Here is a 25,604-nt window from a genome sequence, read left to right on the forward strand (position 1 = left end):
GTGGCTCTGGTGGAAAGAGCACAAAGGGCACGGGCTTTGGAGTCAGAGGTCATGGGTTCGAATGCCGGCTCCGCCACGCGTCAGCTGGGTGACCTTGGGCGAGTCGCTTCACTTCTCGGTGCCTCAGTTACTTCATCTGGAAAATGGGGATGGACACTGTGAGCCCCAAGTGGGACAACCTGATTCGCCTGTGTCTACCCCAGCGCTTAGAACGGTGCTCGGCACCTAGCGAGCGCTTAACAGATACCAATATTATTATTATATTGTTATTACTCTATATTAATAAGGAGGGTGACGATCGGGAAAGAGCCCGGGCTTGGGAGTCAGAGGTCATGGGTTCGAATCCCCGCTCTGCCACTTGTCAGCTGGGTGACTGGGGGCGAGTCGCTTCACTTCTCTGGGCCTCGGTGACCTCATCTGGAAGATGGGGATGAAGACTGGGAGCCCCACGTGAGACGACCTGATTCCCCTGTGTCTACCCCGGCGCTTAGCACAGTGCTCTGCACATAGTAAGCGCTTAACAGATACCGACATTATTACTGTAGATTAATATTGTTATTACTCTATATTAATAAGGATGGTGATGATCGGCGTGGCTCGGTGGAAAGAGCCCGGGCTTGGGAATCAGAGGGCATGGGTTCGAGTCCCCGCTCTGCCTCTTGTCAGCTGGGTGACTGGGGGCGAGTGGCTTCACTTCTCTGGGCCTCAGGGACCTCATCTGGAAAATGGGGATGAAGACTGGGAGCCTCGCGTGGGCCGACCTGATGACCCTGTATCTCCCCCAGCGCTTAGAACAGTGTTCGGCACAGAGTGAGCGCTTAACAAATACCAACGTTATCATTATTATTATTATTATGATGCTGGTGTTTGTTAAGCCCTTACTCTGTGCCGAGCGCTGTTCTAAGCCCGGGGGGAGATGTGAGGTCATCAGGTCGGCCCACGTGGGGGGCTGACAGTCTTCATCCCCATTTGACAGACGAGGGAACTGAGGCCCCGGGGAAGCGGAGTGCCTTGCCCAGGGTCGCCCAGCAGAGCCAGCTTCCTGAGAAGCAGCGTGGCTCAGGGGCAAGAGCCCGGGCTGGGGGGGGGTCAGAGGGCGTGGGTTCTAATCCCGGCTCCGCCGCTGGTCAGCTCTGTGTGACCTGGGGCAAGTCACTTCACTCCTCTGGGCCTCAGTGGCCTCATCTGGAAAATGGGGATGAAGCATGTGAGCCCCACACGGGACAACCTGATCACCTTGTATCCTCCCCGGTGCTTGGAACAGTGCTCTGCACATAGTAAGCGCTTAACGAATGCCATTATTAATTATTATTGTTACGGGTTCTAATCACGGCTCGGCCGCTCGTCAGCTGTGTGACCTGGGGCGAGACACTTCACTTCTCTATACCTCAGTTGCCTCATCTGTCAAATGGGGATGAAGACTGTGAGTCCTACGTGGGACAACCTGACTCCCCTGTGTCTACCCCAGTGCTTAGAACAGTGCTTGGCACATAGTAAGCGCTTAACAAACACCAAGATTAGTATTATAAGTGGCGGAGTCGGGATTAGAACCCACGACCTCTGACTCCCAAGCCCGTGTTCTTTCGTCTAAGCCACGCTGCTGCTCCATCCATCCATCCATCCATCCATCCATCCATCACTCATTCAGTCGTACTGAGCGCTTACTGTGTGCAAAGCACTGAACTCTACTACTGTAGGGGACGTGGGTTCTAATCCCAGCTCCGCCACTTGCCTCCCAGACCGGGAGCCCGCCGTGGCCCAAGGTCCCACAGCATTCGTTCATTCGATCGTATTTACTGAGCGCTTACCGTGGGCAGAGCACTGGACTGAGCGCTTGGAAAGTACAGTTCGGCAACAGAGAGAGAGGATCCCCACCCAACAACGGGATCACAGCTCCCCGGGGGTAGAAAATTCAGGATCGGGAGCAGTATCTGTGCCTGGTTTGAGTCTTACGGCTAAAGAGCACTTCTTAAACAACACAGTCCCGGACAAAGAAATAGCAGGAGGCAGTGAGGCCCGGTGGAAAGGTCCTGGGTGTGGGCACGGGAAGACCACTGTTGTAGTCCCAGCTCTGTACTGCCCAGAGAGCCGCCCGAGCCTCAGTTTCCTCCTCCTCGTCGTCCATCTGGGCAGTGAGATTAAGATACGTGTCTCTCTGCCTACCGATGACCTGGCAAGGATGAAAAGCGGTACGGCCCAGCGGAAAGGGCAGGGGCCTGGGAGTCGGAGGGCCTGTTTTCTGATCCCAGTACGGCGCTCGGTACAGTGCTCTGCACACAGTAAGCGCACGGTAAATAATGACTGATTGAATCCCGGCTCCATCGTGTACCTGGCCGGGTGATCTCGAGCGAGTCACTTGACTTCTCTGTGCCTCCGTTACCTCATCTGTGAAACTCAGTACCTGTTCTCCCTCCCACTTGGCTTGCGAGCTTCACCTGGGACGGGGACGGAAACCAAACTAACTTCTCTCTACCTCAGCACTTAGTACAGTGCTCGGCACATAGTGAGCGCTTAACAAATGCCATTATTATGATAGTAAGCGCTCAACCAATACCGCAATTATTGATGAAATGAGAGAGCCGATGAGAAAGCCCTCTGGAAAATACAAGAGCCCCCCCCGCCCCCCCCCCCCCCACACAAAGCGTTCCTCTTCGCAAGGCTGTGTCTGATCACTTGTCTCATTTTCAGCCTCACTCAGTCCCTGTGAGATAGGGGCTCTTGGTCCCCGTTTTACAGCCGGGTAAGTAGAGGCGCAGAGAGGGGACGGAAGTTACTTAAAGTCTCCCACGGGGTCATGGACAGAACCGGAGCTCCGGAGCGGGCTCTGCCTCTTTAATGATAATGACCATAATAATAATTACGGTACTTGTTAAGCACTTACTATGTGCAGAGCACTGTTCTCAGCACTGGGGTTGTTACAAGTTAGTCGGGGGGGGGACAGTCCCTGTCCCACAAGGCGCTCAGGCTCTTACTCCCCCTCTTACAGACGAGGTAACCGAGGCCCGAGAAGGCGGCGACACGGCCGAGGTCACACAGTAGACGTGTAGCGGAGCCAGGATTAGAATCCAGGTCCTTCTGCCTCCGAGGCCCGCCCTCTATCCGCTAATAATAACAATGTTGGTATTTGTTAAGCGCTTACTATGTGCAGAGCACCGTTCTGAGCGCTGGGGTAGACACAGAGGAATCAGATTGTCCCACGTGGGGCTCACAGTCTTAATCCCCATTTTACAGAGGAGGAAACTGAGGCCCAGAGAAGTTAAGTGACTTGCCCACAGTCACACAGTTGACAAGTGGCGGAGCCGGCATTCGAACCCATGACCTCGGACTCCAAAGCCCGTGCTCTTTTCACTGAGTCACGCTGCTTCTCTGGAGCCACCGGCCCTGAAGACCTGTTTCTCGCAGGAAAGGAGTTTGAGCTTGGCGCCCCTCCCTGGGACCGGACCCGGCCGCCAGCGGTCCGGAGACGGCGCGCCCGGGCACGGGGCTCGGCCGGGCCCGAGGACCGCTCTGGCGTCCGGGCAGACCCAAGCTGAGGGAGGGGGAGAGATCCCACTCGTACCTCCCAAAGAAGTCCTCCGTCTTCTCCTCCCGCCGTCCACGGCTTCTCTGCTTGAGCCGAAAGGATCTCGTCGGGAAATCCGGAGCGCGGGCTGTCACCTGCGGGGAAAAGCGGAATGTGATCGATGCCACAGTGATGCCTGGCTCCCGGGACCAAGTGGGAGTCTGGGGTGGGGCTGGGGTTTGGGAGCCGGGGGCCGGGGAGTCTAAGCCACCGTCTGGTCACTCTTCCCCAGTCCAGAGGCAGGCCAGGGTACAGACCGAGAGCGTGGAGGCTGACGGGCCGGTGAGGAGCTTGCAAGCCAGCTAACACCCATTATTATTATTTTTATCAGTACTCGTTAAGCACTGTACGAGCTGATCAGGTTGGACACGGTCCCCGTCCCACATAGGGATCACAGATTTAATCCCCATTTTACAGATGAGATATTGAGGCCCCGAGAAATGAAATCACTTGCCCAAGGTCCCCTAGCAGACAGGTGGCAGAGCCGGGATTAGAACCCAGGTCCCCCCCCCCCCCCCGGCCCAGGCTCTGTTTATTAGGCCAGGTCGCTTCTCCTCACCCCATCGCCCCCGTCACCTCGATCGAAGTGAAACGAGGGCTGAGTTCGGTCCAGTGCTCTGCATGTAGTAGGTGCTCAGTGAGTACCACTGATGACTTTTTGATTGCGACCCAGATTCCTGGGTGGATCTGGCCCTTCCCCTGCCTCTGACTGAACCAGAACGGCAGGGAGGCAGCAGCAAAGAGAGGTAGGGGGACCCGGCACACTCTGCTAATAAGGATGTTATCTGCTGAGCGCTTGCTACGTACCAGGAGCTGTACTAAGCGCTGGGGGAGACACAAGGTAATCGGGTTGGACGCGGTCCCTGTCCCACATCTGGCTCGTCATCTCAACAGTGAAGATAATTATCATCGTCACCATTACAGATGAAGAAACCGAGGCACAGAGAAGTGAAGTGACTTGCCCGAGGTCACTCAGCGGACAGGCCTTTCCCCTAGGACCCGCTCCCGCTCGGTTGAAAACTTTCCTGGAGAATTGCAAAGCCGACGCAACCGCTGGTATCTCCCAGTTTTGCCCTTGACCTTCGAAGTGCTCTTCCTTCCTCCGCCTCTCCCCCTCCAGCTCTTCCCGAGCTCGAGGTGGAGGGTGGGGGTGGGAACGGAAGGGGATCCGCTTAAAAGAGGCAGTGGTCCCACGCCACCCAATCTCCCGGTGACAGCCGAGAGGAGTTTTCATCCACAGAACTCAGGGTGAGGGGAGGAAGAGAAGAGAGCGTTCCAACTCCCGTTCTCCCTGGAGAAAGGAGCGGGGTCAGCAGGTCGCGGGGGGGGTCAGCGACGCTCACTGCTGCCTCCGTCCTCCTCCTCTTCGCTCACCGTCATCCTTCTAGCCCTCCGCGGAGCTCCGGTCGCGGTCCGCCTCTACGGACCTCTACGGCCAACTGGCTTTCTCTAGAGCCACCCAACCTGGCCCGGAGCTCCAGAGCCGGCCAACGTCCAGAACCACCGTAGAGCCAGCGGACCCCGAACGGAGGTCTGGCGATGGCCGGTGTCCTTCGGAGCGCTGGAGCCCTCCAGCCTTCTTCTGAGCTCCAGAGCCAGCCATTCTTCTCCGGGGCTCCCGAGCTGGTCGGCCTCACCCGGAGCTCTAGAGCGACTAGCCTTCCCCAGAGCTGCCGGCTGGAGCCGAGCATAAATAAAATAAACATACGAGTGAGTTAGCGTATTAGAATAGGTGACGGCTCCAATAACCGCTGTCCGGCGACCTGACACTGGGCCCCAAGGAGCAAGAGGAAACGTCTTGAACGAGAAGCAGCCTGGCCTAGCGGATAAAACACGAGCCTGGGAGTCAGAAGAACCCGAGTTCTAATCCCGGCCCTGGCTCTTGTCTGCTGTGTGACCTCGGAGGAGTCGGTTCACTTCTCTGTGCTTCGGTTCCCTCATCTGCGAAATGGGGATCGAGACTGTGAGCCCCGTGTGGGACAGGGACTGTGTCTAACCCGATGACCTTGTATCTACCCCGGCACCCGGAACAGTGCTCGTGAGGGTTTTTAAAATATCATCATTATTTTTTTTTATTATTCTTATCATTGGCCAGTAAAGTCCTGAGCCTTGGACTCACCTACCGGCTCCCTTCCCCTCTCCCTGCTCGGGCCTTTGACGTTCCTGGGCCTGGATCTCTCACCCGGTCCCCTGGGCTCCACCCGCCAGCATCGGAGCCGGCCCTTTCCCCGCAGAATCGCCGACGGTTAAAGTTCACCCTCGGCCCCTCACGTCCGGGCGGCTAGTTTGCGGACCGACCGCTTCCTACCCGCTCCGGACGACCGGCGCGTGCAGATGGCCAAATCAGAGGGCCGGAGTGGCTGTCTCTCAGCTGGTCGGGAATCGGGATGAGCATAACACAAGGCCATCCTGACTCCAGCCTCCCAGCGTTTCTTGGATGTCTGTATTCACCTTCCCTTTCCTGCAGAGTCGGGGTGAGCACTCAGGGAACGGGCTTTGGGTGTCAGTTTATTGTCCGATCGTACTCACCCGAGCGCTCAGTACATTCCTGTGCACGTAGTAAGCGTTCAAGGATTGACTGTCTTGGTCCGGGGCCAGCCGGTCCTATATGGGAGCCGGGTTTCAGGAGCGGTGCGGAGAGCGGACTTGGAAGATTTTCCGCCGCTCTCGGGCCGGGAGGGCCGAGGTCGGAGGCCCGCGCTGAAGCGGAGCTGATGGGGTCCTGATGTTGGTCCCCTTTCTGGGGTGGGGCGGGCAGGCGGAAAAGCGAAAAGAGTCGAGGGAGCCGAAAGGCCGATCCGGGGACTCCCGTGCCAGGCGCCGCCTCCTCGCCCCAGCCTCAGCTCGTCTTCCAGTGGGTATTGGGCAACTCGGGTGAAAATATCGTTTTCTTTCTCTCCGGCGTGGAGCAGGTGTTGCATGGTCTCCTCTGTCCCCGGCTCTGACCTGTGGCTTCCCCGACAGAGAACCTGGGACGTGGTCAGTGCACCGTCGGTCCGGCCCAACAACGGTGGCCTGGTCGGTGCGCTATCAGTCCAGCTTGTGCATGGTGGACGGGGTTAGTAAACCGTTGGCCCAGGCTGAGAACGGTGAATGGGGCCGGCGAACAGTTGTTCCAGCTCAAGAACGGTGGACAGTGGAGATGGATGGACTATTAGTCCAGTCTGAGAACGTCGGATGTGGTCGGTGCGCTCTTAGAGAAGCAGCGGGGCTTAGTGGAAAGAGCACGGACTTGGGAATCGGAGGTCGTGGGTTCTGATCCCGGCTCCGCCGCTTGTCAGCTGTCTGACCTTGGGGGCAAGTCGCTTCGCTTCTCTCTGCCTCAGCGACCTCATCTGTAAAATGGGGATGGAGACTGAGAGCCCCAGGTGGGACAAACTGATTACCTTGTATCTACCCCAGCGCTTAGAACAGTGCTTGGCACATAGTAAGTGCTTAACAGATACCTACATTATCGTTATTATTATTATTATTATTAGTCCAGCCCAAGAACGGCGTGTCCACACCTGGAGGACACCGGGGAGCAACCACCCGAGGCCGGAAACCTTCCATCTCCGGTTTCCCGGGGCACTTGTTAATAATCACTGCACTTGTTAAGCTCTTCCTAGGTGTCAAGCACTGTTCTAAGCACTGGGGTAAAATACAGGTCATTCAGGTTGGACACAGTCCCTGTCCCACATGGGGCTCCCAGTCCTTTCATTCGATAGTATTTACTGAGCGCTTCCTATGTGCAGAGCACTGTACTAAGCGCTTGGAACGAACAAGTCGGCAACAGATAGAGACGGTCCCTGCCCTTTGACGGGCTCACGGTCTAATCGGGGGAGACGGACGGATAAGAACCGTGGCAATAAATAGAATCGAGGGGATGAACGTCTCATTAAAACAATAGCAAATAAATAGAATCAAGGTGATGTGTATCTCATTAACAAAATAAATAGGGTAATGAAAATATATACAGTCGAGTCCTTCTGACTCCCAGGCCCAGGCGCTATCCACTGGGCCACGCTGCTGCTGGCCACCGCCCCGGCGGTCCCTCCCGAGCTCCCCTAACCGCGATGTGCGTTCCAGGCTACCTCAGCAAGCTGCTGCAGAACCACACGGCCCTGGCGTGTGACGGGGACCGCCTGAGCCTGCAGTGCCCACGACACTCCTCCATCAGCGTCCAGGCGGCCTTCTACGGGCCCGACTCCAAGAGGTGTGGCTCTCGGCCACCTGACGTGGAGAGGGCCGACGGGCCGGCCTGCGCGGCCCCCACCACCCTGCAGGTATGGTCAGTGGTGGCGTGGCCATGCGCGTACGTATGCGTGCGTGTGTGTGTGCGGGCAGATCTGTGGACTTGGGTGCACAGTTCCCTTCTTGCAGCGGGCTGTGAGGTGAAGACCTGACCTGAGGAAGTTCACTGTCACGGACACTAATATATTAGTTAATGGATAATGTAACTATAATAACAGTCATCGTCATCATCGTCATGGGGATTGTTAAGCACTTACTATGTGCCAGTCACTGTACTAAGCACCGGAGTGGATAGAAGCAGATCGGGTTGGACCCAGTCCCTGTCCCATGCGGGGCTCAGTCTTAATCCCCATTTTACAGATGAGGGAACTGAGGCACATAGAAGTGAAGTGCCTTGCCCAAGGTCACATGGGAAACAAGTGGCGGAGCCGGGATTAGAACCCGTGACCCTCTGACTCCCAGGCCCGGGCTCTGTCCGCTACACTCTGCTGCTTCTGGGTCCATGCCCACCCCTAGCCATCGGAACAGCGTGGCTCAGCGGAAAGAGCCCGGGCTTGGGACTCAGAGGGCGTGGGTTCTAATCCCGGCTGCGCCACCTGTCTGCTGCGTGACCTCGGGCAAGTCGCTTCGCTTCTCTGGGCCTCAGTGACCCCATCTGGAAAAATGGGGATTAAAAAATATGAGCCCCAGGTGGGACGATCTGATGACCCTGTGTCTACCCCAGCACCTAGAACAGTGTTCAGCGCATAGTAAGCGCTTAACAAATACCATCATAATTATTATTAGACTGTAAGCCCGGCAGTGGGCAGGGATTGTCTCTATCGGTTGCCGGATTGTCCATTCTAGGCGCTTAGTACAGTGCTCTGCACGTAGTGAGCGCTCAATAAATACTATTGAATGAACGAATGAAACGTGGCCGCTCATCCCCTGCAGCCTTGAGAATGGGTCCCTGCAGGTTGCCGGTCGGGGAGGGCAGGAGGAGGGGGAGCGCAAGCCTCTGCCAGTCGGGGGGCTGCGGCCCACCAGGGGAATAAAACCGGCCACCCGGCCCTGGCCGGACCGCGGCGAGCAGCCCGGGATCAGGCCGGGCTCCCCTGCGAGCTGGTGGTCAGCCGCTCACTTGGAGGCTTTAGGCTGCCGCCGGGTTTAGCCCACAGCCCCGAGGACCGGAACCCTGCCGATCTGGACGGTGGGCCTGAGCCTGCTCGGCCAAAAGCTCTGCGGGCCGGATGTCGGGCCTGGCCTGCCTGCTCAGAACCGGCGTCCGCGGTGACTTCCCGAAAAAAGGCACCGGGATCAAGCCGCCGGGAGCTTCGGCTGGCGGCGGAAACAGGCCGAGGGATTACAAAAGCCGCCTGAGAGGAGAAAGCGGCCTGGTGTCCTTCTCCCCGCTTCCCACCGTCAGCGGCCCGCATTCCCGGGATCGGGCGACTTTTGCCGCGGGAGGCCGCCTCCCAGGCACGGCTCTGTTGGGCCCGCTGGTCCACTGAGAACCGGCCGGCTCAGATTCGGGGAGCAGAGACATGCCGAGGCCCGTGCCGGGCAAAGACGTGCCGAGCCGGTTTGGGCGAGTCAACTGGGGCCCAGCAGAAAGCGAGGGGACTCCCGGCCCGTCGCCTCTGGAAGAGCAGAGAGCCCATCCGCCCAATGTCCGGCTCTACCCAGAGAGACTCACCTGGTCCGCGACCCCGGGTCATCGCGGCCACCATTCCGCTTTGGCTACAGAGAAGGACGTTTTCCGGGCTGGGCCGCGCTGGCACCGGCGGAGGGGCGGGAACCCTCTTGGCGATCACCGGCACGGGTTCACAAGCCGAGGGGGAGCCCGCTCCGATGGCAGTCCGCTGACTCCGAACTGCGGGATCCGTGAGCCCCTGCCACCGGACGCTGCTCCCGAGGGACACGGAAGCCTGGCTCAGGGTTGCCCGCTCTCGCCCTCTCTTTCAGAAAGTGTTGGACGAGTGCCAGGACCGGAGGGCCTGCCAGCTGCCCGTCAACAGCCGCCTCTTCGGACCGGACCCTTGTCCAGGCGTGGCCAAGTCCCTCCTGGTGTCCTTCAAATGCAAGCCCGGTGAGTGGCTGGCCACCGGTGAGTGGGAGCGCGTGGGGGAGAGGGGGACGTGTGCGCATGCGTGTACGTGTGGGCTTGTGCATGTGTTTCCCTCTCTGTGCCTAGGTGTGTGTGCTTGTGCACAAATCTCAGAGGGTGGAGACCTGCTGCGCTGAGTAGTCCGTAATTGGGATGCAAAGTCACGGCCTCTTCCCTCGCATGGCACTGTGGGCCTCTGAGGGTGCAAGGGTCGCCAACGCATCCCTCTGACCCCAACAACCCATCACGGACCATCCCACACCCCTGTCTCTCCCTTCTTCATCTTTGACCGTCCCCTGACAACTGAGCAAGGACCATCCAAACCCTACGACTCGCAAGCATAGACCATCCAAAACCCCGACTCTCCCTTGGCCACCCTTGACTGTCCCCTAGTGACCCAGCATGGACCAGCCAACACCTCTGACGCTCCCTTCTCCATCTCTGACTGTCTCCTGGCTACTGAGCAAGGATCATCCAACACCCCCGACTCTTCCTTCTCCAACCTCGACTGTCTCCTAGAGCGCCAGCATGGACCATTCCGCATTCCTGATTTTCCCTTCTCCATCCCTGACCGTCACCCAGCAAGGATCATGCCACACTCCCGATTCTCCCTTTTCCGTCTCTGACCGTCGCCCGGCGACCCAGCGTGGACCGTCCGACACCCCTGACTCTCCCCCGGTATCCCACAGTGGACCACTGAGCCTATCTTTGAGAAGCAGCGTGGCTCAGTGGAAAGAGCACGGGCTTTAGAGTCAGAGGTCGTGGGTTCGAATCCCGGTTCTGCCACTTGTCAGCTGTGTGACTGTGGGCAAGTCACTTAACTTCTCTGTGCCTCAGTTACCTCATCTCTAAAATGGGGATTAAGACTGTGAGCCCCACGTGGGCCAACCTGATTCCCCTGTGTCTACCGCAGCGCTTAGAACAGTGCTCTGCACATAGTAAGCGCTTAACAAATACCAACATTATTATCTTTGAGCTTTTCTCAAGCCTTCTAATATCCGTAACGTTCACCCCGATTGTATGGATATTGTGTATTGCACTGCAATGTACTATCCCGAGTGCTCAGATCCATGTTCTGCCCACAGAAAGAGCTCAATAAATACTATTAATTGGATAATACGTATCTGACATCGGTTGTGGCCAATAAAGACTCTGGTTGCCTGTTTCCGAGAGCCACCTGTGCCTTGCTGTCTATTAATAATAATGATAACAATAATAATAATGATAATAGTGGTATGTGTTAAGCGTCTACTCTGTGCAAGGCACCGTACTAAGCGCCGGGATGGATATAAGCAAATCGGCCATTCCGGTTTTACCGCCCGCAGATTCATTATCTCCACTCGCTCCTCCTGTCGGGGGGGAGGCCGGTGTATGTGGAAGGAGCCACCCCCATCAGGATGTGGTGGGGGGCAGTGGGGGTCCCTGAGTTTTTCAACCACTGGGAACTCGGGGGTCTTCGCCCCTTCTTCTCCTCCCAGCCCCCCGGCTCCCGTAGCTCCGTGGGGGCGGGTCCTCCTGACACTCTGCCCGACTCACTTCCGTTTCAGATGAATTCAAGACCAAGACGGCGTGTGAGGACCAGGAGGTGAAGCTCCACTGCCACGAGACGAAGGTCCTGAACATCTACAGCGCCGCTTTCGGGCGCACGGCCCACGAGACGGACGTCTGCCCGTCGGCCGCGGGCAGAGAGCCTCAGTTCGGTAAGTTCGGCGGCCCGGATGGAAACTCTCTCTGGAGACGGAAATGTGGGATGGCCGTTCTCGTGGTCAGGGTGGGGCCTGGCCACTGGCGATGACTTTGCCCCCGGGCAAGAGGGGCAGGTGAACCCAGGACCTCACTGAGCCCATCGAAGGAGAAAGCTACGGCCCACCACGGCCTGAAGGGCGTCAGCGATGCGATGCAAACTAGGAGGGCCGAACCTTGGCGGAAGCTCGGATCGATCGATCCATCATATTTATTGAGGACTTACTGTGTGTAAAGCACCGTACCAAGTGGTTGGGAGAGTACACTGTAATAACGGAGAGACTGGTTCCTGGCCGGCTCTCCACCGGCTCCAGCTGGCTCTGGCTAGTTCCCGGTTGGTTCCCAAGCTGGCTCCCGAGCGAGGGGGCGGACAGGGATGCAGGCCGGGGGCACGCAGGAATTAGAGATGTCTAAAAACCCGCGGGTTTTTGGGTGTGGAAAGGAGGACGCCCCGGCAGAAAATCTGGCTGTTCACCGGGAGAGCAGGAAACGCACTGTGCCCCACGGGTCGAGCGTGGTCTGCTGCCCCCGGCCGGAGCCCTGGGTACAGAAGCCGTGTGGCCTAATGGTACAGCGTGGGTCTGGGAGTTAGAAGGACCTGGTTTCTAATCCTGGCTCTCCTACTTGTCTGCCGGGTGGCCTTGGGGAGATCACTTCACTTCTCTGTGCCTCAGTTCCCTGTAAAATGCGGATTGAGACTGTGAGTCCCACGTGTGTCCAACCCGATTATCTTGTATCTACCCCAGCACTTAAAACAGTGCCTGGCACATAGTAAGCTATAAATAAACATCATTGTTATTATCATCAGCTGGCTAGGGGGCCAGGTGCCCATCCCCCAGGCATCAGAGGGACTCACCCAGCCAGTAGCAGTCTGGCCCGTGAGGGCCAGGACTCACCTGAACCTGAAGACGCCGAGTTCCTGATGCCCTCGGAATAGAAGGCCTCGATGCATCAAGGGGGCTGTGAACCGGGTCGTTAAGAGGGGCTGAATTCCCCCACCATCCGACCCACCTCGGGAGGGAACTGGGACCCCCTGAGGGGTCGGAGGCCACGGCCAGGAGCACAGGCCACAGTGCGGGACCCTGGAGAGCGAGCACGGGGCCTGGTGACCGCCACGCTCGTTGGCCCAGAAAGCACTCTGAGGCTCAGGGCAGGGAGGGCGAGGGGCACAGCCACGCCCCAACACCCTCTTTCGGGGGGCTGACCCGAAGGCGCAAGACACTGGGATATTCTGGTCACAGCCAACGGCGGTCGAGGGAGAACCCGGAGGAAGCCGGCCACGCCTCGGCTGCAGCCGGACGGTGGATCCTGCCTGTTTCTGTCCAACGCCTCTGTTCTACGAGACGGCCATCCATCCGTCCGTCTACCCATCCGGCCCCTTGCCTCCCTGCAAAAAACACCCCGCAACCCTGTCATTTTCACACCTTGCATTCCGGACCCCCTCGCTGCCCTCCCGCCCCCCACCCTTTGCCCCCCCGGACCTCTGGTGGGCCGGGGCCAAACTCGGAACCGCCCGTTTACCCTCTTGCCGTGCAGCCGCCCAGCCTAATGGTGACGGTGAGCGGTGACCGGGCTTTATGAAGCAGCTGTGGACCGGAGCCCGTGTACCCTCGGGCAAACGACTTCACGTGACACGCACAGAGACCCTTACTATTAGCTTTAGAGCACTCAATCGGCTCACCCCCTCCTACCTCACCTCACTGATCTACTACAGCCCAGCTCACACTCTCGGCTCCTCTAGCGCCAACCTATTCCCTGGGCCCCGATCTCGCCCATCTCTCCATCGACCCCTTTCTCACGTCCTCCTTCTAGCCTCTCCATCCGCTCACGCCAGACCGCCACTCTCCTCTCCTTCTAAGCCTAATTAAGGTCACATCTCCTCCAAGAGGCCTTCCCCGACGAAGTCTTCTCTTCCCCGGCTCCCTCTCCCTTCTGCGTCTAGGCCCGTGGATCTGTGACCTTTAAGCTTTTGCAATCCGCCCCGCCTTCAACCCCACAGGACTCATGTACATATCTAGAAATTACATATTATTAATGATGTACTTGTATAAATGTCTATCTTCCCTTCTCGATGCTAGGCTCAATGTGGGCAGGGAATTTGAATGCCGAGCCTCTTCCGTTGAACTCTCCCAAGCGCTCGATACAGTGCTCTGCGCACGGTAAGCTCTAAATAAACACCACCGATGATGACGATGACGATGATATCCCCGAATGTCTTCTCCCTTCCAGATTGTTTATCTTATTCAGCCTTAGAAGTGTTGTCTCAGAGGTGTTACGGGAAACAGAGATGCAAAATCATGGTGAGCGATCACCAGTTCGGAAGCCCGTGTCTGCCGGGAGTGAAGAAGTACCTCACAGTGGGCTACGCTTGCGGTAAGAAGAAATCTCCAATTCTCCGTTTCCCTCTTCGGGGTCGGGGTGGAAAGGCTGGTGCTCTGCCCGCAGTCAGCACCCAGTACGGGACCCTATCCCACCAAAGACGTCTACTACGGTGTTCTGACCACAGCAGGTGCCCGCTCCAGCGCGTTGACCGCAGCAGGCACTCAGAACAACGTTCAGCCCCCAGGAGAAGCTGAGTATAGAGCCCTGGACCCAGCAGATTCCCTAGTAAACACAAATGAACGAATAGAATAAATCGGTTCTAAACTGACAAAATTCGCAGGGACCAAAGCCAAACCAATTCACAGCTCAACTGCTTTCTATCACCCCTCACACTGTGGCACTTCTTCTCCCCCTTTTACCACCCTGTTTATTACACTCGCATCAGATAAGCGGTAGGATTTCTGTAGTCGGGACTTTTTAAAAAGCCTCAGACCAATCTGATTGGCAGCGGGTGACAGGACAAGTCAATGGAGGTGAAATGAATGTTGGCCGAGTAGGGCGATGTTAATCAGCCTCTACTTAGGAGCCTCTAAATGTTATTGCTACATCCAGAGAGCTAAACAGAGCTTTGTTTCCATCCATGTCACTCCACAGTATCACATTTATTCCCAAACCGGCTGACTTTTTCTACAGCCAGCAGCAAGTCGATCTTCACAGTGAGGAACGCTAACACAGATCAATGGATCTAAATGGGTGTCTCTCAGTGGATCCAGGCAGAGTCTGTTCTGCTTCCTGGACCATCCCGCAAGGAGAACGGAGGGGCCGGTGTTTTCACAACCTGATTAATCTTGAAACGACTTATTGGAATTCATCGGGAGCTCATCGAAGGGAATGCCGCAGATCTCTACCTTCTTTTTTCTCCCGTTCTAAAAATGGCTCTAAATGCCCTCGCCAATCAGATCGCCACTCGGTAGGGCGGCCTGGGATCTGAAACTACCGAGCCCCTCCCTGTTTCCGGCCGGTTCTCGTTCAAATCCTCCCTCCGGATTTGGATTTCCTGTCGTCCCCTGGACCCCCGATCTGGCTCCGTGGCCTAAGCACGCGCTCGGGACTGCAGTTAGAGATGTCCGAGCGGCTGCAGCCCGGCTCTTCACCCTCCTGCCCCATTCCAGGGAGGGGCCGCTCCTCCCTGCCCCTTCTGGGGACGATGCCCAGGGCCTGCCGGCCCTCATCCTGGAGATGGCATTCAGCGTGATCACACCCCACCCCAGGAACCAGAGGAGACTGGACTAAGCAGCCGTTACCCCGAACTTCCCTGGGGGGGAGAGGCGCCCGCCCAGGCAGGCGTGCCAGGAGGCTGAGCGGCCCCACGGGAAGTAGGCCCGAACGGCACAGGGGAATCATGCGCGCGGGGCCCGGCGCCGGAACGCTTCCCCCCGGCCAGCCGTCTCTTTCCTTTCAACCTGAGTGCCAACGCGCGGCTGGCAGCTTTTCAGCACCCCAGATGACAAAGCGAGAGTCTTGGCATTTTTGGAATTCCCCCACTGGTTGAATGCGGGGCCGGGTTGGGCCCCGAATGAGGCCCGGATCTGTGGCTGACGAAGCTGAGCGGCAGGCAGGAGGCGGGCAGTGCCTCCCTGCTCGGCCCTGTCACCCGCTCCTGCGACTCCCCACCGACTCAGATACCTGGGAAGTCGAGAAAGGCCCAAGAAAGGAGGAGCGGGGCACACAGCCTGATGTTTCTTAGATCCCAGGCACTTAGGCCAGTTCCTAGGTGGGGGGGGCGGGGCGGGGTGACCCTAGGATGGCAGCCAGTGTTGGGGGCAGAGAGAGCAAGAGAGAGGGAAAGTGGTTAGTATTCTACTGTACTCTCCCAAGTACTTAGTACAGTCCTCTGTGCACAGTACGTGCGCAAGAAATACGATCGAATGAATGAAGGGGTGGGATTTTACCCGCAGAGGCACCAAAAGGAAACCCCCCTGGCACAGATCCCCGGGAAAGAAATAACTTGAGCAAGAACTGCAGAAGCTGGGTCTGATCCTGGCACCCTCAGCTGGCACCGCGGTGACTTCCTCTTGGCAATGGCCACCCAGAATGGCCTGACCCTGTTTTGGAACTTCTGACCCTGGGCCGCTTTCCGGCCTCTCCCCCGGGGCCTTTCGCTTTCACCGGCTCAGAAGAAGTTCCCTCATCCGTCCCTTCAGGAGGAGCTGGGAGAAGCCCCTCCGAAGCCGGTTGTGTTCAAAGGAGGAAGCTCTCTCTCGGTAGCTCTGTTCCCTTCACCGCCCCAGTCGAGCCCAGCGAAGCTCAAACTTATTAAGGATCAAATGGGAAGCACGGAATGACTGCCTGGAAGCTCCTGGCCGCCCAGGGGACCGCCACGGTCGGAGGGGAGTCGGGCCCTGGGCCGGAGAGTGACCGTTTTCTCGGGCCCCGCACGGGGAGCCCCGTGCCACCTTTCAGATGGTCGAAGGTGACGGCTGAAAATTCTTTCTTTTTCATTTCTAGTTCCCAAACACATACTTTCTGCTATCGATCCAATGGTTTCCCTGCTAAATCCTACTTGGAAGCAGAAAGACGGTGACTACGGTAAAGGTTTTCCGTTTCTTCCCAGCGGCGTCCCTCTCCCGGGGTTGAGGGCGACGGACCAGCCGGGCCCGTCCTAGATAAGCTCAGGGGGAGAGAGCCTCAAGGCTCGGCTGGAGGTCCCCAACTCCCAGGCTCCCTGAAACTGAGCTCCTAGTGAGGAGGGCCCACCCGGGGAGAGGGGACACCCCACTGGGAAACTGGGGAGAGGACAGGAGAGACCAGCTGGACCTGCGGAGCCCGGGCTGCGGGCAGTCCCGGGGTCGGAGCGGCGGGTGGTGGGCCTGGGTGGCTAACCCCCTCGGTGCCCGGGGGAGGTCACCCCGCAGGGACAACTCCCCCGTTCCAGCCCCAGAAGGGACGGGACTCAAAATTCCAGGCCTTTGATCAGAAACGGTAATTTCCCCTGTTGGAAATTGCAGGCTCCCGGCAGAGGACCACGGGCAGGTCACTTCACTTCTCTGGGCCTCAGTTCCCTCATCTATAAAACGGGTATTAAGACTGCGAGCCTCAGGTGGGATGGGGACTATCCTACCCGATCATCTTGTAGCTACCCCTGTATCTCGCTTGTATCTATGTGCCTGGCATAGAATAAATCCCGCAATTATTGTTATCCCTATCCCTCGAGTTCCATCGGAAGCTGGGAACTGCCCTCGACCGCACCTTATCTGAGGAGGAAGACAGTGGGTACACAGGGGGAGCCCTGCCCAAAGAGAAACACGTGACCTGGTGGATAGAGCGCAAACCTGGGAGTCGGGTGGACCTGGGTTCTAATCGTGGCTCTGCCGCTTGTCTGCCGTGTGACCTTGGACAAGTCCCTTCGCTGCTCTGTGCCTCAGTTACATCATCTGTCAAATGGGGATTAAGATCGTGTCCAACCTGATTAGGTCGCATCTACCCTAGCGCTTACTACAGTGCCCGGCACATAGTAAGCGCTTAACAATTGCCATTAAAACAAAAACAAACTAGCAAAACAACACTTCGGACGCTGGGCCACTCGGGTACCCGCCGACGGCCTAGCCCCAGACCAGGTGGAGCCGTGAGGTCCCCTTCTTCTGCCCCGGCCCAGTTTCTCCAGGCCCCCGCCACCCCACGGGGAAGCAGGGAAAGTTGGGGGGCACAAGAGGGAAAGGGCCTCCAGGTTCCAGCAGCCGTAGGGCACTTCATCGAGCCCCTGCAGGGCATGGCCCACGGCCGGGAGCGGCTTCGGGTCAGAGAACCGCCCAGCGCCTGGGTGCGTCCCGCCCAGGCCGAGGCGGGGAGTGAAGGAGCGGGTGAGCGGGGACTCCAGGCTGGCCCCACTGGGATTCGGAAAGAGACGTCCCGAGGCAGCTGGACATTTGACTCTGTGCGGGAACCGGGGCCGGGGCCAAGGCCCCCGGCGCCCCTCGTTGGGTTTTTAAAAATCCTTCCCTCTCATGGCCTAGTGCTTTCTGCAGTCAGCAGAACTGGATAGGTGTCCGCCGCCTGTTTGCGTAGCGCCGCGGCCCTGGCCGGCGGCCCCTGGGATTCTGTGGGCTGGGGGCTGACCTCGCGGCTGACCCCGCTCGTGTTTTTCCTGGAACAGGCACCAAGCTGGGTCCGGGCGGATCCCGAGGCCTGAAGACGGAGGGCGTCATTGTCAGCAGCTCGTTGGCCGTGTTCGCTTACGTTCGAGGTAGGTCTTCGGCTAGGCGGCTCAGGGGCCGGGGCCTCGGGGTGAGGGGCGGGCCCAGGTAGGCTGCCTCCGCAAGTCGGTTACAAGTAGATAGGTAGCTAGGTGGCCCTCCAGCTCTGGAGGATCATTTCCCAAGGAAGGAGGAAGAGAGAGAGACTCCGGCTCCTCTTCAAAGGGGCTGCATCTCCCACGCGTCTTATCCGCTTCCCACTCTAGGATAAGGTGGCTTTTCCCGAAAAGGTAGATTTCAGGACGCCAACTCAGCTTCCTGGTCTCCGGCCAAGTTTCCCCATCAGGTTGGCTGAGAAGCAACATCGCCCCTCCTCCTCCCCTCGGAGCCCGAATCGCAGTTCTCCAAGGCTTGGGGTCCCTTTGGCCGTCAAAAGAGGTGGTACGCGCGTTACCGTGCTCTCCTTAGTCCTACGGATCAGATCGGCCACCGTCCGTCTGTCAGGAGGTGGGCTAGAGCCAAAATCCATTTGGAGGTGAGCTTGGAGGGGGTGAGATCCCAACCCCAGACCATCTGCAGGAGAGCAAGGCATTTTAAAGCCCAAACTCAGTGCTGTCCCAAGCGGTCTTTTTTTTTTTTTTATGGTATTCGTTAAGCACTTACTACGTGCCAGGCACTGTTCTAATCACTGGAGTAGATCAAGATAGGTTGGACACGGTCCCTGTCCCCCAAGGGGCTCCCAGTCTTAATCCCCATTTTAAGATGAGGGGACTGAGGCACAGAGAAATGAAGTGACTTGCCCAAGGTCACAGAGCAGACAAGTGGCGGATCCCGGATTAGCACCCAGGTCCTTCTGATTCCCAGTCCCGTGCTCCATCCACTAGGCCCCGCTGCTTCTCCAGGTGGAAACGAAGGCAGGTGGGGGCGGCGGGGAACTCTGAGCTCAAGATCTCGGCCGGGATGGGGGGGGTCCGGTCGGTTGACCGGCAGAAAGTCCGACAGGCAGGCAGGGTCCCCAGCCCACCCGCCCCTAGCCACGTCAGCAAAATCTTTTGCCCTCTTTCTCCTAGGAAGCTTGTCACACCTTGAGCTGGGGGGCTGAGACCGGGCTGGGCGACCTCACCCCCAAATGTCTTAGGATGTCTCTGCGGGCCGGAGTCCTGGGCCCCGCCGGCGTTTAACCGGGGTGTCTGTGTTTCTGCCCCGCCTCCAAGCACACCCCGAAAGGGCGGCCCTGCTGTTCGTGTCCAGCGTCTGCCTCGGGTTGGTCGTCACGCTGGGCGCGGTGGTGGCCCGAGGGTCGTGCCCCAAAGACTGCCGGGAACTGCGGCCCGCCCAAGAGCCCTTGATGCTGGAGAGCGGCGGGGCGCGGGAGGGCAGCGGCGACGAAGACGACGACTCCTCCGGCTCCGACTTCCCGGACGAATGGCCCGATTTCCACCGGTCGCCCCCTCCGCCCCGCGGAGCCCCGGAAGCGGCCGACCTGGCCGAGAGGCTGGAGTGGCGGGACCAGATCATCCAGGAGATATGGCTGAGCAGTGGCTTGGACGCCTCCCCGCCGAGGAACTTGGGCCAGGACTACTGACCGCTGAACGCTCGCTGGGGGAAGCGGGGAGGAGGCGGGGGTCCCACCGGTGCCTTCTGTGAAGGAAAATCCACAGCGTCCCGAATGTACGTGAGCCAAGATGGATAATAAAAGGTCGCCCCGGCCGGTCCGACCCCAGAGCCCGGTGAGACCAGGGAAAACGCCCTGGGGGGGATCTCCCCGCTGGCCGCCACGAGGCTCCTTTCGGGCCCTCGACTGCCCTACCTCCGGAGGTGCCGCGCGGGCAAGAAGGGCAGATTCCTCAAACTTCCTCGAGTCCAGTCGTGCCCACTGGAAACCGAGTCCGAGACCGACACCGAGAGGCTCGCCTGCTTCCCTGGCTCCGGCCCAAGGGAAACTTCCTCTCCCCGTTCCCGGGCTTGACTGCGAAGCCCTTGGCCACTCCTGGGCCACCCCTATCGTCCCGTTACTCCTCCGCCGGCGCTCCCTGCGACTCCCCTCCACCGCCGACCAAAGCACTCCCTGCAGGGACGATGGCCCGGTGCCGACCGCGGGGGATCCAGTCCGGTTCTGGTCCCGGCGACCCGCTCACCCGCATTCAGGGGCCCAGGGGAGCATGGAGAGAGTGGGGGACCCGAGCCTTACCTCGGGGCAAAGGCAGCGTGGGTGTCTGCCCCCTGACCCCCGGAGCTGACAGACCTCGTGGGCTCTTCCCTCCCAGGGGGAATCGGACTTCGAAATCCAATTTGCAGAGGCGCTCACGGGGTGGGGATGGAGTGTCGCTAACACTCTGGAGGCCAAAATTAGACAAGCCGGAAAACTGCCCCGCAGTGATGGGATAAGAAGCTGTGCCCAAGGGGTGTGGGTAAGGAAGGGTGCTCAGGGAGTTGTTTTAATAATAATAATGATAATGATGATATTTGTTATGCATTTACTATGCTCCAGGTACTGTACTAAGTGCTGGGGGAACACAGGAAAATTGGGTCAGATAGAGTCCCTGTCCCACACAGGGCTCATGGCCTTAATCCCCATCTTACAGAGGAGGGAACCGAGGCCCGGAGAAGTCGAAGTGACTTGCCCAAGGTTACACAGCAGATATGTGGCCAAGCTGGGATTAGAACCCACGCCCCTCTGACTCCCAGGCCCATCCTCTATCCACGGATAGGCCACGCTGCTGTCATCCCGAAGTCGGGGAAGACAGAGGCGGCTAAGCCGAAGGAAGGCAGAAAAAGAGCCGGGGGTCACGGGTGACCACGGGCTGAACGAGAGTCAGCGGGGTAACGAGCGCCGAGGCCGGGAAAGCCACCGGGGTGCCGGGACGCACGCCGAGAGGAGGGGACCAAGGGTCAGACCGTGGCCCGTCTGCCGCTCTCGGCCTCGGTCCGACCCCCTCGGGGAGGCCTGGGCCCAGTGCTGGTCACGGCAGTTAACCGAAAACATCGGCCTACCAGAGAGCTGGCAGAGGAGGACCACCGGAAGGCTGAACCAATCCTCTCAGGACTCGTTTTTCATTTCTCTAAGGAATCGGGAAGGTTTAGCCTGGACGAGAGACAGCTGGAAGGGACTTGATATCCAGGAGCCCGTGAAGGCCTGACCTCCCCGTGGACCCACGGACCACGGGGATTCAGCCGGACACCAGGAACAAAACCGTGGAAAAGCCCGTCCCTGGGAGCTACAGGGGAAGTTTAAGGGCCGACGGCTCACCGCGTCTCCTGGGTCGCCCGATTAGGCAGGGGCCTGGGCCATCCGGCCTCTCGGGGCGCCGCTCGGCTCCGAGAACTCCTTCCCCGACCGTGCCTCGGTACCTCGGACTGAACTTCCTTTCATTATCTGGAACGCCGCCGGGCCGCCCAGCCCGGACCCCGGGAGGCCATATCCGGGCTTGGCACGGGGTCCTGAGTGGCACAGAGCCACTTTCCATACTGTCAACTTCCCCCCATCTCCCCGTGGGGTCAGCCCCCTCACACGCAGGGCGAACCCCTCGGCTCCCACTCGTCACTGGCCAGGAGGGTCACGTGGGGGCAGGCCCGTTCAGGAAACCAAACCGACCAGAACCTGGAGGGACCGATTGGCCCCTGGGCAGCTGCGTCCTTTGGGAGAAAAAGGTACAAAATGTTAAAGGGACACAAGGGATTCAATTGCAAGCTTTTTTAGGCCTTCAAAATTGCCTGAGAGTCAAACTCTCTCTGAGAGATGTCAATTGACATGACCAGAAAACCACGTGAGCACCAGAGGCCTCTGGGTCAGCAATATCTGGTGAGCCCGACTGGGGCCTAGCGGAAAGGGCAGGGGGCCGGGAGCGGGGAGGCTTGGGTTCGAGTCCCGGTTCGGGCTTCGGCCTGCTCGGGCAAGTCGCTTAGCTTCCCTGCCTCTCGGGTCCTTTATCTGTAAAGTGGGGATATCAGCATCTGCCTCTCACTACCTCACAGGGATGTCGAGAGCATCGAATGGGATCACTGATGCGAAAGAGCTATGGAAATCTATAAGTGCTCTGAAAGAAACAAATTGTTATTATTATCATTATTAGATTTCTACGTCTCTCTCTGGCCAGGCTCTATGGAGGGCTCCTGCTCTTTGCTGGGAAACTGCTTGAGGCCAAACACGTCCTAGTTCGGTCAGACCAGAAAGAAAATCAGAAATTTATCTCGGTTCCAACGCAGCCTTCCTGCTTCGAAGTGAAACGTCTCGGACGCCGTGAGCTCACCCTCCGGGGACGGAGCAGAACAAAAGGAGGAAAAATGTCACTTCCTAACAGTAAAACGGAGGAGTTCACCCAACTTTCTATATTCGACACTCTCGACTCCCTGAGTCAAACTCTTTACAAGGGAGGAAGACGGAGGTGGTGGTTTCCTTCTTTTTTCCAGTCAAGGGAAAGCTTGAGAACAACCCGGGGAGAAGACGAAAGTCACCAGTCCCACACACGGAACAGAGAAAAAAACCTTCAGGTGCCTGATTTCCTAGTGCTCATGGCCAGAGAGGTGTAGCGGAGAAAGACATGACTTCACAGTGCAAATTTTGTCCTAGCAAATGACCACAAAGAATCTCTTAGCAAAAAGTACAGTGCTGTCAATCATATTTATAATAATAATAATAATAATAACGATGGTAGTCGTTAAGTGCTGAAGATGTGCCAAGCACTGTTCTAAGTGCTGGGCTAGATACAGGGTAATCAGGTTGTCCCACGTGGGGCCCACAGTCTTCATCTGCATTTTACAGATGAGGTCACTGAGGCATAGAGAAGTGAAGTGACTTGTCCAAGGTCACACAGCTGACAAGTGGCAGAGGTGGGATTAGAACCCACGACCTCTGACTCCCAAGCCCGGGCTTTTTCCATCAGGCCAAACTGCTTACTGTGAGCAGGGCACCGTATTAACCACATGGGAGAGTACAGCACAGTAATAAAAAGACACATTCCCTGCCCACAGTGAGATTACAGTCTAGAGGGGCACATAGTAAGTGCTTAACAAATACCACAATTAGTATTATCATCATCATTATTACCATTAGAGAACCTGCGCAGGCAGTTGCGTGTCCCAGGGCCGTGTCATCGTCACAATCGGATTGCTCTGCCCACAGTAAGTGCTCAGTAAATGAGAAGCAGCATAGCCGAGTGGATAGCGCCCCCGCCCGGGAGTCGGAAGGACCTGGGTTCTAATCCAGACTCCGCCACTTCGGTGCTGTGTGACTTTGGGTAAGTCACTTCATTTCTCTGTGCCTCAGTTCCCTCATCCGCAAGACCACACGGACTCTGTCCAACCTGATTACCTTGTGTCTACCGCAGCGCTGAAAGCAGATCCTGGCGTATAGTGGGCACTTAACAAATACCATGAAAGTAAATGAATAAACAAATAAATACCGTCGATCGATGGACCGCCGAGTGGCGGAACCGAAACGGCCCCGTGGCCTGCTAGCATTCCCAGGAGTGTTGAGAAACTATTAGGGCCCCCGGACGGTTAATGGACAAAGAGCAGCCTCAGCCCTGACTGAGCCACAAAAGTTCCTCTGTCCCTGAAAGTCAGATCATGCCCGTAAAAGTTCAGGGCCCTGAAGCTGGGGCGTTTTCTATCTAGGGAAATGGGCAAGAGCCTCTTAGAGAGGGGATTAAATAAAATGCAAGGGGGGCTCGATAAAGAAAGGGTGGGCACATCTGAAACTGCCAGGAACCCCAAGAGGAGAGAAGAAGCCCCCTAGGCAAAGCAAAAACTGAAAGGAGGCCCCTCTGTCAACGTTAACCGTCCTGGACGGTGAGCCCTTGCTGACCGCCCTATCTCCCGCCTCCCCACTTCATTCTGCTGTTTGGATCACGTCCCTTAAAGGACGTCCTTTCTGTGCCCGCCTCTTCACTCATTCGAAACCTCCAACGGTTTCCCGCTCTTCTCCTCATCGTTGGCATCGAGACAATCGTCTCTCTCCGCCCTCCTTATCCTCGCACCTCTCCCACGATACCCAGCTGACGTTCTTGGCCCCTCTCAAATCGGCCTACTCACCGGGCCTCATCCTCATCTCTCCTATCGTCGACCTCACGCCCTCCCTCCTGCCTGAAACTCCCTTCCCCTTCACATCTGGCAGACGGCTGCTCTCCCCATCTTTCAAGACCTGTTGAAATCGCCTCTCTCCCCAAAGCCTTCCCAGACTGATTTTCAATCGCCCCAGATTATAACCCCAGCTGTCACTTCGGCCCTTTCACACCACCAAGCCCTCAACCTCCCCCTAACACTCATTTACATATCTTTATTACCTCTTAATAATAATGATAATGGTCGTATTTGTTAAGTGCTTACCATGTGCCGAGTACCGTACTAAGCGCTGGGGTAGCTATGACATCATCAGGTCCCACCTGGGGTTCACAGCCTAAGTAGGAGGGAGAACAGGGATTGAATCCCCGTTTTGCAGATGAGGGAACTGAGGCCCAGAGAAGTTAAGTGACTTGCCCAAGGTCATGCCGCGGGTAAGTGGCAGAGCTAGAATTAGAACCCAGGTCTCTGACTCCCAGCCCTGGGCTCTTTCCATTAGGCCTCTCCAACCTGTAATTTATTTTAGTGTCTACTAGATTGTAGATTCCTCGAGGGCCGGGATTTTGTCTACTGATTCCATTGTACTCATCCAAGGGCTTAGTACAGTGCAGTGCACATAAAAGTGCTCGATAAAGGCTACTGATCGACTGATTAGCTGAGCACAGAGCGAGGAACAGTGCCAGAAGGAGAGCAAGCCCCGAGGCTAAGAAAAGTCAGTGAAGGAAGAGGGGTATTAGAGGGCTTCCCTGCCCTCGTCAGCTCTTCGGAGCTCCTCCCACCCCCCAAAACCTCCCAGAGCCAGAGTTCTGGTTTCCAGGAACGGGGTCCTCAGGCCCCCTGGATATTTTCTTTTCCCCTCCCCTCCCAACCCTGCACCACCTGAGAATCGAGTGCCGGGTTTGCCTCAGTGACCTGGATCGGAGAGCAACCAAGGAGAGAAGGAAAAGGGAGAAAAGGTTCCCATCTATTCTTTCCCCTGGAGCTGGGCCGACTCCACTGATATCCACTCCGCCACTTGTCTGCTGTGACCTTCACTTCTCTGCGCCTCAGTTACCTCATCTGCAAAATGAGGATCAAGACCGTGAGCCCCATGTGGGACAGGGACTGTGTCCAACTTGATGAACTTGCATCTATCCCAACGTTCAGAGCAGTGCTTGGCACTTTAGTAAGAGCTCAACAAATTTAATGATCATTCTTTCTGGGCCAATCCCCCTCTGTCAAACCCGGGTCCTGGCTGGCACTTAATCAAATCAGAGTTCTAGAAACATCACCCTCCCACCCTCCATCCCAGCCTCCCTCTCTCCTCCCTTCGCCTCCCAAGGCCTGTTTTCTTTTCTCTTTCTTTAATGGTATTTGTTAAGCACTTACTATATGTGTCAAGCATCGTTCCGAGTGCTGGGATACG

General features: G+C 57.6%; 1 protein-coding gene and 1 long non-coding RNA gene across 3 annotated transcripts; one reads left to right on the top strand and one right to left on the bottom strand.

The window, feature by feature from the left end:
• Positions 1–96: 96 nt before the first annotated feature.
• Positions 97–25,604, bottom strand: LOC114817960. Of its 2 annotated transcripts, none has more exons than XR_003765789.1 (3): positions 25,568–25,604; positions 3,560–3,657; positions 97–136 (listed from the first exon to the last, which is right to left on the bottom strand). It is a non-coding gene; the product is annotated as an uncharacterized LOC114817960 (long non-coding RNA). The 2 variants fall into 2 exon arrangements; XR_003765788.1 differs by lacking the exon at positions 25,568–25,604 and adding an exon at positions 6,092–6,829.
• On the top strand, positions 7,509–20,563 carry EVA1C (eva-1 homolog C). The gene is made up of 7 exons (XM_007664571.2): positions 7,509–7,827; positions 9,740–9,863; positions 11,429–11,581; positions 13,854–13,997; positions 16,455–16,535; positions 18,100–18,189; positions 19,354–20,563. The coding sequence occupies exons 1-7, from the start codon at positions 7,618–7,620 to the stop codon at positions 19,722–19,724; spliced, it is 1,173 nt and encodes a 390-aa protein (XP_007662761.1). The 5' UTR covers positions 7,509–7,617; the 3' UTR covers positions 19,725–20,563.

Source organism: Ornithorhynchus anatinus, chromosome 17 (assembly GCF_004115215.2).
Source record: "Ornithorhynchus anatinus isolate Pmale09 chromosome 17, mOrnAna1.pri.v4, whole genome shotgun sequence".
Taxonomy (NCBI): domain Eukaryota; kingdom Metazoa; phylum Chordata; class Mammalia; order Monotremata; family Ornithorhynchidae; genus Ornithorhynchus; species Ornithorhynchus anatinus.

Coding starts and splice junctions, on each gene's coding strand:
- EVA1C (XM_007664571.2), top strand. CDS start 7,618: ATGTGCGTTCCAGGCTACCTCAGCAAGCTGCTGCAGAACCACACGGCC. Junction 9,864..11,428: donor GTCCTTCAAATGCAAGCCCG/GTGAGTGGCTGG, acceptor CTTCCGTTTCAG/ATGAATTCAAGACCAAGACG. Junction 13,998..16,454: donor CACAGTGGGCTACGCTTGCG/GTAAGAAGAAAT, acceptor TTTCATTTCTAG/TTCCCAAACACATACTTTCT.